Here is a 14,218-nt window from a genome sequence, read left to right on the forward strand (position 1 = left end):
GTCAACAAAAGATATCACAATGCAATCATCAGTGCAAAAACATATCCTGGAACTGACATCAATTCCGATCATAATCCTGTTGTTGCAAAAGTTCGCGCAAGATGGAAACTAATAAAGAAACAAAAACCTCAACACCAACTATTAGACATCCAATTATTGAAAAACGACACCATACATCAGACAGTAAATAAAGAATTAAACAGAAATTTAGGAAATATCGACCACAATAGAATTAGCGAGTACGATGACATAAACGTTCTGTGGAAAACTATTAAAGAACAAATGAACAATGTAACGGAAAAACATCTAAAAGTAACACCTAGAAATAACAAACAGGAATGGATGACAGAAGAGATTTTACAATTAATGAACAAACGAAGAGAATCTAAAGGAAAAAATGACAAGGACGGAGAATACAAAAGACTAAATAGAATAATTCGAAAAAAAAAAAATAACCGAAGCAAAAGAGAAATGGCTGGAAACAAAATGCGTGGAAATAGAAGAACTACAGCAAAGGCACGATTTTTTTTTAATTTACTTAAAAAGGTAAAAGAGTTTACATCGACTACCAAGAGAACGACTTTTCACACCATGCTAAACACGGATGGCAAACTGCTAGAATCAACGGAAGATAAACTGAAAGAATGGGAAAACTACATTAAAATTCTTTTTCACGACATACGAGAAGAACCAAGATTGGAAAATAACAACGAAGGCCAACAATTCTGAAATCTGAAATCATAAATGCAATTAATCATCTTAAACAAATAAAAGCCCAGGTCCAGACGGAATATACCCAGAAATGTTAAAATTAATCAGAGAAGAAAATATCGAAATATTTGTCCTTTTATTCAATCGCATTTATGATACAGGTAAAATACCCCAAGATTGGCTGGAGTCAATATTCATCCCACTACCAAAAAAGCCAAACCCACAACACTGCAATGAGTTCCGTCTGATAAGCCTTATGAGTCATACAGTAAAAGTCCTACTAAAAATCGTACATAATCGTATCTATAGAAAGTGCGAAACAATAATCGGAGACGATCAGTTTGGATTCAGAGCCGGCATGGGAACGAGAGAAGCCCTGTTCAGTTTACTAGTTCTCGCCCAAAAATGCTACGACCAACAGAAAGATATATTTATATGCTTTATAGACTTCGAAAAAACATTTGATAGAGTAAGACACGACCTACTATTAGAACGTTTGCAAGAAGTCGGTTTAGATGGAAAAGACACCAAATTCTTAAAAAACTTGTACTGGAACCAAAACGCCAGAGTTAGGATCGAAGGTTCCACATCCGCAGAAGTAGAAATTAGGAGGGGAGTTAGACAAGGATGTGTTCTGTCGCCTCTGCTGTTTAATCTTTACTCCGAGTTTCTATTTAAAGAAGCATTGGAGGATTCCAAGGATGGAGTCAATGTGAATGGCGTAAATATCAACAGTATCAGATACGCCGATGATACAGTGTTAATTTCGGATTCTGACTTAGGTCTACAACGACTCATCGACAAGACCAACTCGACCTGTGAGCAATTTGGTATGAAAATAAACATTAAAAAAACCAAAGTTATTTAAACCTTTGAGTGTTATTAAGATTTTTTAGAAGAATTAGTACTTATTTATTACATTTACCGCTTAACAGTTAGTTTTGGGTGTATTATCTTGAGTAAAACTTAGAAAATCTTGAGTTTTACCATAACGCTTTAAACACGAATAATGATAATATGCTAGAAAACATATACTTATTGATTCTAAAGAAAATGAAGGAGATATTGAGCATATTGAAGGAGAAGCTGATGCTTGTGATGAAATTTCAGATTTGGTTGTTTAAAACTTTTTTGTTCCATAAATATTTGTTTTAAGATTTTTTCAATAGAGATTTAGTTTCAAGAAATATGTTTTTTTGCATTCATATATTGTTTTTTCTGTTGCAAAATCGACAATCTCCAAGTGTTTGAAGCAAAACCAGAAATCTCCAAACTTAAATTGTTAATTACTTAAAATTTATTGAAATAATTAGGTTAATTTTGTAAATAACTAAAACCAATATACAAATAAATATAAATAACAAAAAAAAAATTTAAAACGCTAAAATTTTATTCTAAAAAATTTGTCAAAGTGGAGATTGCTGGTTTTGCTTCTATAATAGACCCCTCATATGATGTCCTACTAAAATGCTTTTGTTTTGCAACACCAACAATATTCTATGCCGATTTATTTTGATATTATGAATGAATCTGAATATGATATGAATGAATAAATAAAATAAAACGTTTTAAGATGCACAAAAGAGAACACTACACATAAGCTATAGTATTGTGTTCGCCACTTAGTAACAAACTGATTTCGGTCTAATAGTCATCATCCTTTCTCCAAAGGTGGCAACAACTAAAAACTGATTGATCTTATTATATTCGTTATTTTCTTTCCTTTCATTTGCTATGTCGCATGTTAGTAGATCAGTTGTTTATTTTGTAGTCAGCCAGAGGTCTTCTTTATGTCAATAAATCAAAATTTGTCTTAAAGTAAATCTATTTTATCCATAGCGTCCTCTGATATTTCATATGTCGCTATACGTTCATTAATAATGAAGATAAGGTGTAGTGCCCTGTTGGTAGACGCCTTATTAATTTTTTTTTATTTTAATATACAGTGAAACCTCGATTATCCGTCTCTCTATTAACCGTCACCTCTGTCAGGGTTCATACATTTAAGTTATATTGACCAAATAAGTAAAAATTTAAATTCAGCATTGCGATAAGCCAAACGAAATTCCTTAAAATGTACACGTCTAGTTATGCCACTATCATATTTTTTATGTAAATAATTTTTGTTCTTATTGAGGGCTCTGGATTAAATTTCAATTTAAATAGATAATGGTAAATGATACTGTGCTTTTAGAGTTCTATTTTTAGAATCGCAAGCCGAAAATAAAAACGCACAGCACAATAATTATTATGTCAATTATCTATGTGTTAACATAATTCAGTTTGAGTTAAATTCGAACATTGATTGTATCACTTAGTCGTTTGATCAATTAAGTTTTGAAAAATGGAGCCTTCCCCATCTGGAGTATCAAAAAGAAAACGTGTTATTTTGTAAAATAAAAAAAAAAAAGGTGTTTATGCTGTCGCATTGAGCAAAAAGTATGATGTTCCGAGAACAATCAATGATTTAAAGAAAAATGCTGAAGGAATTGAAAAGTATGCTTCGCAAATGAAATCGTTGGATGGCCGGGTGAACCATCGTAAGACAATGAAAAAAGCCACAAATGAATCACTCGACACGGCTCTGTGTTTGTGGTTCGTTCAAAAAAGAAGCGAAGGTGTTCGTTTGTCTGGACCAATTGTTGCCAAAAAACGTTGTTTTTCAACATGAAATTGAATGGCGATATTTCATTCAAAGGAAGCAGCGGTTGGTTGGAAAAGTTCAAAAATCGCCACGGTATACGAGAACTGAAAATCAAAGGTGAAAAAAAGAAAGTTTCAAACTATGATCGATAAATATGGTTTGACACGCGATCAAGTGTTCAATGTGGATGAAACTGGTTTAAACTACAAAGCATTGCCAACGAAAACACTCACTGCACTGTCTGAAAAATATGCACCCGGATTTAAAACGCAAAAGCAACGAATCACAGCAATGATGTGTTCAAATGCAAGTGGTGATCATCGCCTTCCTTTATTATTGATTGGTACAGCAAAAAAACCACGTTGTTTCAAGGGCATAAATATAACCGCGCTTTCCGTTAACTACTACGCACAACATAATGCATGGATGTCCCAGGAAATATTCGCGGACTGGTTCAAAAAGTTATGTACTACAAACCAAAATTTGTTTATCTATTTTTTTAACATCTTGTTTTTTACCGGAAGTTCGACAACCAAAAAATTTGCCACCAAAGGCGATTCTCATTTTGGACAATGCACCTGCCCATCATGAGGTCGGTATGCTGCGAAGTGACGATGGAAATATCACGTGCTCTTTTCTGCCTGCGAATAAAACATCAGTGATACAGCGAATGGATCAGCCATTGAAACATTCAAAAGAAGATATAGAAAAAAAATTATTGAAAACCTAGTTATGGAAGAGGAATATTCTTTACCAGAATACTGGAAAGCATACAATTTAAAACAAGCAGTCGACAATGCTGTGGATGCTTGGGCTGATGTTTCGAAAGTAACGCTGAAGAGAGCGTGGAATAAATTATGGCCTGAATCAACTCAAGATGAAAATGTCCCCGTGACAGCCGAGCGTGATGCGGTGACAAATGAAGTTATGGCTGAATCAACTGTTTTGTTTTCGTTGCCTAAAGATGACATAAACGAATGGTTAATTTGTGATGAGGACGCAAACGGCTATCGATTGCTGACAGATGATGAAATCGTTGAAATTGCAACAGAGGCGGAAGAAACTGATTCAGAAGCTGACACAGACTTTGATGGTGGCGATGTTGATGATGCTACTGCAACTCACAAAGAATTACGTAAAGGAGCTAGAGAAGCTGCAGAAGAAGCAGATAAGGTAGACGTCGATTAAGAAATTCAACAAGAAAACAAGCAAAACTTTCGGAATATTTTAAATCAACTTGATTCGACTGTACTAACATAAATCCTTATTATATTGTCAAATAAAACATAAAAATAAAATTTGAGAGTTATACTATGAATGTTCTGTTAACAGTCTTTTCGATTATCCGTCAAACCCTTGGTCCGGTGCCCTGACGGATAATCGAGGTTCCACTGTAATCCTTATCTATTTTTTACTTTCTCGATATTACTATTTCAAAAAATGAATTAAACCCTTAAAAGTAAGTACCTGCAAGTCAGCCAACTTCTTGCCTTCGGAATTTTTCAGCGCTTTATGGAACTGGGAAACTTTGTGGGACTGGTTGCCCAACTTGGTAATCTTAGTGTCTTTCAGTCCCGAATACCGATTCTCAGCCGAGCTGCCGAGTTTAGTTGCCAACTAAAACAGAATAAAAACACAAAATTGAAATGAAAGTGTGCTATGATAATTTTTTACTTTCTTTCAAAACTCGAAACGGTACATACTCGGTGTCATTTCAATTTTGCACTTTTACTCGTGTGTTTAAAAAAGCCGTGCTCATTTCGTCCGCGCAAGAACTGAAAGACAGTAAAATTACCGTAGCACAAAAAATTTAGCAACTAATCTTTTTTGTTTAAAAAAAAAATTATAAATGAGCCAAAACATTAATTCTAGGGCCGGCAGACTAAAGCAGATAAGTCAAAAAAATCGAGTTTTCTTTTTGTACATGCACATGTCTGTATATTTTTTCTCCACCGACTGACTTAAGCACATAAGTCATACTCGTTTATTTCACATTGATTTTAAGTAGCGTATTTTTTCAACCTTTCAATTCCTACAAATCTTTAGACGTTATAAACAGCATAAGTTGACTTATGTGAAAGTACAACTGATATATTCAGTTCTGCTGATTTATAGGAATGACTTAAGTTGTTATAGGTACCTCAAGTGCTTGACGTGATCGTCTTACTTGTTAAAGAATATACAGATATATTTAACTTTAGGTAAAAACATGTTTAGTACACGAAGGAAAAGTAATGTAAACAACAATGTTTATTTTGAGTTTAAAGTATATAAATTCAGTTAGTTTTGTTATACGATTCTTAAAGAACGGTGATACTTAAGAGCGTAGATGCAAAATTTCGGGCCAATGCTTTTTAAATGCATTCATTTTTTCGAATCCTGAGAAAACTAATAAATATTTTTGAAAAATTTAAACGCAGAATGAAGGATTACATTATTACCGAGGGCCGAAAGTCCCTTAGAATAAACAAAACGTTTCTTTTGAATGAGATATTAATTCAAAATTACACTTAATTTTCTCTTTTTTTTTTCACCCTGTAACTTACTAAAATAAACATTATAGAAGTTTTCAGGGACTTTCGGCCATCGGTAATAATGTATTCTTTCATTCGTGGCTCTATATCGATCACCATTGACTATAACGTTCTGACCAGCATCGTTTTTAAATAAGCACGGACCAATGATTCCACCAGCCCAAAAACCACACCAAACAGTAAGTTTTTCTAGATAATGGTTTCTCAACATACACTTGAGGATTATCTTCACTCCCAATACGGCAGTTTTGTTTGTTGACATAGCAATTCAACAAAAAGTGAGCTTTATCGCTAAACAAAATTCGCTTATGAAAATCAGGATCAACGGCAATCTTGCTTTGGACCCATTCACAGAATCTACGCCTTGCTAAGTGATCGTGTAGCTTCAATTCTTGAATGAGTTGGATTTTGTAAGCACACAAACCAAGATCTTTTCGCAATATCTTCCATAAAGTAGATGGACACATATTTAACTGCTGTGCACGATGGCGGATAGACTGATTCGGGTCTTCTTCTATGCTTCGCTCTACATCAACAACTTTTTCTCTACGCACTGTACTACGTCTCTGTGGATGCGTATTATCATTTAGAGTAACCGTTCCATGGTTAATCGTATTGATTGCTCTGATGGACGATTATATTGACCATAAAATGGTCGTAGTGCGCGATAGGTATTTCGAACAGAACCATGATTTTCAAAATAAATTTGCACAATTTGAATGCGTTGTTCAGGCGTCAGTCTATTCATGATAAAATGCCAAACCAAAACAAACATAAATCACTTAACAGCTGTCAAAATGGCCGCCAGTTAAAAAAAGTGTTGCCAACTTACATTTCTATACCTCTAAAAAAACACCCTTTACATATCAGCATAGTAATAATGGAGAGGATACAAGTATCCCGTTTGAGATATCCATCAACAAAAGAGCAAGTCACACTAAAAATTAAAGAGCTCACCAAAATAGAAATTATTCCTACTGAAGATTCGAACAGAAAATGGCATATGTTACAAGATGCTCTTATACGCACATGTGAGACAACACTAACACCTAAGCTGATCAAGAACAAAAATGTATGGATGACCGATGAGATTCTGGATCTCATGGAAGCAAGGAGATCTTATAAAACCAAAGACAAAAACATGTATAATATTCTACACAGAAATAAGGAGAAAGATCAGAGATGCAAAGGAAAGATGGTATAGTGGCAGATGCGAAGAGATTCAACAGTTGGTAGAGAAACATGATAACTTAAACCTTTATATAAAAATTAGGGAAATAACAGGCACTAATATTAAGAAAAAATCAAACATACTGCTGAATAAAAACGGCAAAATAATTATAGACGTCGGTGAAAGGCTTAAAAGATGGCAGGAATATATTCAAGAGGTATTTAAAGACGAACGGACTGAGATAGTACTAGACCAGGAAAAGTTCGACAACGACCCAGACATAACAGAAGATGAGGTATTAGAGGCGATAAAGCGAACAAAGAACAACAAGGCAACAGGTCCTGACGAAATACCTGTAGACATAATACGGTTAATAGAAGAACAGCAAATTGGAATATTGGTCGACTTATTCAATACAATATATAGTACAGGCATCATTCCCAGAGATTGGCTGATGTCAACATTCATAACATTACCAAAAAAACCAAATGCAAAAGAATGTCAAGACCACCGGATAATAAGTTTAATGAGTCATACGCTCAAAATATTTTTAAAAATTATACACCGGAGAATACACAACAAACTTGAGCAGGACATAAGTGACACACAATTTGGATTTAGAAATGTACTGGGAACTAGGGAAGCCCTGTTCGCTGTGAATGTACTTGTGCAAAGGTGCATGGATGTTAATCAGCCAGTACATATGTGTTTCTTGGATTACAACAAAGCCTTTGATAAGGTCAGACTTAACCGTCTTATCGAAATACTTGAAACGAAACACTTCTGGGTAATAAAAAAAATATCTGGGTACAATAATTAACGAAAATAATGAGTACACAGAAGAGATTAAGGCAATAATAAGACAGGCATGAAATTCTTTCAACAAACTGATAAAAGTACTATGCAGCAGGGAAATTTCAATTCCTTTAAAGATAAGACTTCTGAAATGCTACGTGTTCTCCGTATTATTTTATGGGTTGGAGGCTTGGACATTTAAGAAAGATGTTTCGGACAGATTAGAAGCCTTCAAATTATGGGCCTACAGAAGGACATTAAGAACAATTTGAGTGGACAGTCACGATTGTCGAGAAGAATGGGAAAAGATAAAGAGGCTTTAAATACAATTAAAGTCAGAAAACTGCCATATCTGGGACATGTCATGAGAGGCGAGCGTTATAACTTGCTGCAATTAATAATGAAAGGAAGAATACAGGGTAGAAGGATTGGTTTAAGAAGACGCATCTCCTGGTTAAACAATTTGAGAGCTTGGTTTAACTGCACTTCTGCTGGCCTCTTTAGAGCAGCGGCATCGAACGTGCGAATTGCCATGTTGGTTGCCAACCTTCTTAGAGGAGATGGCACATGAAGAAGAAGATAGTAATAATGTATCTGCATTCTGCAATAGCCTTTGATTTAATGCAAAATCTTCCGCACCGAAATTACTACAAATAAAGCTTTCTACAGCAGACAACTTTGGTACTATGTATTTTGGTGTACACGACATCGGAGGCAATGATGCCCATATGTATACCTATCACATCACGAAGGAATGGCTAAACGTGGGCAAAATGAAGTGACTTCCATGATATTTCATTATCTAAAATATCATATACTCGGTAAAATGGATGAAATATGGTTTTTCTCCGATGGTTGCCCAAGTCAGAACAAAAACTACATCTTTATCCGTTTTTCATATATCCTGTTGCATGTACTAAAATTAGCATCAGAGATAACACATGTCTACCCAGTACGAGGACATTCATACCTACTTTGCGATAGTGACTTTAGTCTCATTTCTCGTGCAAAAAAAAGTAGTTGTTAATGTTCCAGAAGAATGGGATGATCTTATCCTAGCAGTCAAGGTCAAAACTCTCCATTTAAAGTGGTTAATGCTAAGAAAGAAACTGACTGGTTTCTTATGGACGAAAGTTTTAAGGATTTATTTTTAAAGAATCCAAAACCAAAAATTTCATTGAAACCAGCTGGAATGTACCGAATATCTGAGAAGTATCTTGGATAAGTTGTAATACGTGAAAGTTATCACGGTCCATGGACGTTCCACACCATTACTGGAAGAACAACACCAAAACAAATCACTCTGATACCAAATAAAGCGAAAAATAAAATAAGTCAACCAAAGTTTCGCGATCTAATGGAGTTAACTAAATATCTCAAGAATCCTCTTGATAAAAAATTTTATCTTAATCTAGAACCTGAAGAGATAAGAGTTATACAAGACATAAGAATAATAGTAGAGTAAAAAAGCAAATATGAGCACTACTTATAGTAGTGAATATAACCGTTCGTGACAAAAACTTCTGGGCCCAAAATACACTCTGAAATGTTGATGATTCTTGACACTAACAAACAATGAATGACCCCAGCAGCTACGTTCCTTTCTTCGTTGTTTTAACTCACTTATCGTTCTTATTCGACCACAGGATCAACGTTTCTTTTCTTAGTTTACAAAACCAATTGCACAATGGTACCTGTCCGTAGGATGGCAACAGACACATATGTCTCTAACGCGCCTTAACAAATTAAATTAAAAAAAAAATACAAAAACAAAACCATTCTCAATAAAAAACCGTTTTTCTTTCGTTGACTCTTCAAGAATAAACAAATAAAATAAAATTTTACGAAAATAAAAAAATATTTATTTGTTCAGTCTTACTACATAATTAACTAAGTAAATCCTCACACATTACCTCTTCGTCGCTCGCAAATGTAGAAGGCAGATTGTTACCTTCCACGGGTAGATCTTGCAAAGATTGCCACATCTTGTGGGCCGCCATTCTCTTGGCTAGCTTCTTTGACTTGCCGGTGCCGATTTCGCGGAATTTCAACACCTGAAAATAGACAAAATACAGATATCACATATAAACTTCTTATATAAATATAATATATACACAAACATAAAATATATAAAAACTTATTTTTTGTACTAGGTATATTCAGTGGCGGCTCGTGGTGATTTAAAAAAGGTGTTCAACGTTTAAATAAATAAATTTGGCCATTCCGACCATATCTTAAAATAATAACAAGTTGCTAATGGGTAGAAACATTAGTAGTTTTATCACACTAAATGGATACAAAACGTGACTCTGAAATCTGTTTTTTAATCTCTTCCTGACAAACAGTCTAATATGTCATTTTGACGTACCTTTAAAAACATTATTTCCCTGCAAATTTTGTTACATAGCTATATCGCTTTTTGATACAAAATCAATGACGCCCCTGTATATTCTTGGATTAAACCCGGGAGTGGATGAGTGTGGTCTATTAGTCCATGCAAGAATGAAAAATGATTGTATTTTAACTGTTATTTATATTATACAAATGACCTTTTCAGTACCTTTCAATAATTGCTCACTCCAACTAATGGCGATATTTTTGGAACAAATTTAATTTTCAGTTTTGAGATATTTGAAAATATTTCCTGACAGACCCCACCCGTCCACTCGCGTTACTTTCGGAAGTTAAGATTCATATACTTGTAACGCAGTTTTTTTCGGTTTTTGACCCAAAATAGAATTTGTTTGTGGCTTTTAACGGTTTTATTAAAGTTTTGTCTGCTCTGTATGTGTACATTTTACTAAAGTGAAGTCGTTTTACCCTGTCGTATTTCGGATTAACGTCCGGAAAATAATTTATGACTCTAGTTACAGCCACTCTGTTGTGCTTTCCCTTTTCTACCTGCTTTGTGGTACCGAACCTCCTACTGGTCGGCTGTAGTACTTGAGGATAAATCAGCGCTACCAAAACAATTTTTTTATAAATCGTGAAAAAACGCAAATTGAATGCTTTGTGATGATAATTTATTGAAAAAACTTTTATAATTTTATTTCAAATAAAATTGTCTCGAGGAGTGCATCCATTCCTTGCGGTCTCATAACTGGATTATTTTAGTTGTTATATTTGCAAAAATAGTAAACAGTCTGCGGAGTCGAGGCTCTCCATTGACCGGACTCATCGGCCAATGACAGACGCGCCCTGCCACCGAGGCCCCGCCCCCTCGTGTACATATTCAGAGCTCCGAAAAATCTCGCTATTAGTATTCAACGATCGCCGGTTTTCAATAGTGACAATGGATAACGTATAAGAAAACGATAGAACACCTAAATAGAAGTTTTTATCTCCGAGTGAGCGTCGAATTGTGTTGAAAGTGGAAAATTATTTTACTTTAGAAAAAATCAACATGGGACCAATTACATCGCTACTGGCAGTTCAAAAAAGGACAAGTGCAGCTTGTGGAATTTCAGAATGGACCTTGCAAAGAGTTCGCAAAATGAGTGAGGATTTAAGTAAGGAAAATAAAAGGATTCGTTTGTATCCGAAAACCCTCGACTTGCCACAAGGTATTAAAATCTCAATCAGAAATATCATTTATGACATGTACAAAGTAAAAGAACATGTTACAAGAAAGACACTTATTCAAAAAATAAAGGACAGAGAACTTTGTAATATGGGTTTGACCAGTTTATCAAAAGTATTAAAAGCTATGGGTTTTAGATACAAAAAAACCAATAATCGTAAAGTGTTGTGCGAGCTGTCTAATGTTGTTGGAAAAAGGTGGAACTTTATAAGAAACTATTTAAAAAACAAGAATTCCGAATTTGCCAGACAATTTGCGTTTCTTGACGAAACATGGATTTTTGCGAAAGGAAATAATACCAAATCATCCTGGCAAGATGATTCTACCAAATGCTATTCGAGTACTAGTGCGAATTATGGCAACAGATATATTATATTGCATGCAGGAAATACGGAAGGTTTTATACCCAATGCTAGTCTTATATTTTCTTCGACAAAAAAACTGATGATTACCACGGAAATATGGACGCCGATATTTTTGAACATTGGTTTGAGGAAAAATGATTAAAAAATCTAGAAAATCCGTCATTAATAGTCTTAGACAATGCATCGTATCACACCAGAGGAGGAAAAGTTTCCCACAAGCAGCTGGAAAAAAGAAGACTTAAGAAAGTGATTTTCGGAGAAAAATATAGAACACGAACATCTAGTTTTAAAAGCTGAGTTATTAAATAAGTGCAAAGAACACATTACTGAGAAAAAATTTGTCGTTGACCAAATGGCACTAAAATATGGTCATGAGGTCCTAAGACTACCACCATATCACTGCCAGTACAATCCAATTGAATTGGTGTGGGGCATCACTAAAAACTACTATGATAAACATGCATGTAAGACCACCGGCGAAGCCTTTAAATATCTCAAAAACGGCTATTTTTTCGAGAATGGTATCCCAATAAAAATCGATCCAGAATTTTACGTAGATTCTAAAAAAAAAAAAATAACAAAAACCACAGTTTCTATTTAAAATAAGAAACTCAATGGCGACTTCCGGTACAACCGGAAATGCTAGAAGAATGCAAATATTAAAAAAATGTAGAATGCTTTGCATAACCTATTATTCTAAGTTTGCAGAAACCAGTGACGACCAGAACTTTGAAAACTTTTAACCAACATGTTGCGTGAATGACCCTGTATATTTCATACTCAATGTTTATCAATTTACAATATGATAATCAATTATTATAAAACATAATACAAAGTTATTTTATTAAAAAAATCCCTAATGTCGTATTATCAAATTAAGAAAACCGTACATTTTTAATTTGAGAACCGCTGACTACCTGAGGCAAATCTGAACAGAGACTTTTATTACTTATGCGACAGGCTAAAACGATCCTACTATAGTATTTTTCACATGATTTTTGTAAAACCCCAATTTTATTAAAAGTTTCAGCTACTTAGAAAATTAAGTTCTTCCCGATACAATCCGACTTTCAGGCACTTCCTATCAAATACTAATACCGATGCAAATACCCTCAGTGAAATTCCGAATTTTCCGACAATGATTCATTCCAAATTTGTTAGCTTGTGTGTGTTGTGTAAAGTTTGTGTGGTATTTATTTGCATTTATCAAAAATCAAGAAATAAAACAAGTGTTCCATAGCAGTATTCTAATAGTTAATTATGGATCCGTAAGAAAGAGAAATTGAAAAATTGAGACAACTCGTATGAAGAAGTAGAAACTGATAATGAAGAAGTGGAAAATATGGCAGAAAGCGACGACGATTCGATTGCTGACGAAAATTTTGTTTTAGAAAGCGGTCATGCCACAGATACAGAACAAGAAGCTACAGACGGAGAATCTGTTTCAGAAGAGAGTAGATCAGCTTATTATTATACTGTCGTTCCATACTGATAAGTATGGGACGAAATGGAGAAAAGAAGCTTCACTTCTAAATGTTCGTACTCCGGTAAGGAATATAATTACACATTTGGCAGGAATGGATAGAAATGCTTCTACACCTGTTTGTTTGTATGTATGTTTTATGCTGTTTTTTGGTGATATTCTTCCCATCATCATAGAAAGTACTAACATATTCATTCAAACTAACGCACACGAGTATGCTAATAAATATGACACCAAAGACACTGATTAGTGTGAAGCAGAAGCATTATTGGATTTACTATAGTTGGCTGGATCTTAACATGGTGGTCGTAATTTAACATTTGTTGGAGTTTTATGGTTACTGATGGATTGGTAGCACAGATATTTCCTGCTACAATCGCTTTCAGAAGTCAGGTATCTATTGAGATGTCCAAGTTCGATGATATTAATACTAGAGAAGAAAGAAAACCACTAGATAAACTTGCACCGGTAAGAAGAATTGTTGAAAATTTCAACCAGAAATGCAAAGCCAGTTATTCTCCTGGACAATATATAACACTCCATGAAATGTTACTTGCATTTCGAGGAAGACGCAGTTTTCGAAAGTATATTCCTAACAATCCCGACAAATATGGTTTGAAAGTATTTTCAACCGTAGATGTTAGGACCTTTTACACAACACATTTATACATTTATGCTGGAATTCAGTCTGACGGACCTTTCAAAATTGAAAACTCTACTGGTGTTGTAACCGAAAGGATGTGTTTACACTTATCTGGAACACAAAGAAATATTACAATGGATCGATGACTTACTGGATATCAGACCGTAAAACGTTTATTAGAAGTTCACCAACTTACAGTCGTCGGTAGCATTCAGTCCAACAGAAGAGAATTGCCGCATCAAATAACAAACATCAAAAACCGATCTCGACGTTCATCTGTTTTTGCATTTGG

At 34.5% G+C, this 14,218-nt stretch overlaps 1 protein-coding gene across 1 annotated transcript in view; it reads right to left on the minus strand.

Annotated features, from left to right (window-relative positions):
* The window catches only part of LOC140440937 (uncharacterized), a 68,484-nt gene that overhangs the window by 27,766 nt on the left and 26,500 nt on the right, over positions 1-14,218 (minus strand). The window contains exons 5-6 of the mRNA XM_072531288.1: positions 9,769-9,909; positions 4,823-4,972 (exon numbers count right to left, since the gene is read on the minus strand). Of these exons, the coding sequence (XP_072387389.1) occupies positions 4,823-4,972; positions 9,769-9,909 (291 nt within the window). The remainder of the gene's footprint in view (positions 1-4,822; positions 4,973-9,768; positions 9,910-14,218) is intronic.

The sequence above is a fragment of the Diabrotica undecimpunctata genome, chromosome 5, assembly GCF_040954645.1.
Source record: "Diabrotica undecimpunctata isolate CICGRU chromosome 5, icDiaUnde3, whole genome shotgun sequence".
Taxonomy (NCBI): domain Eukaryota; kingdom Metazoa; phylum Arthropoda; class Insecta; order Coleoptera; family Chrysomelidae; genus Diabrotica; species Diabrotica undecimpunctata.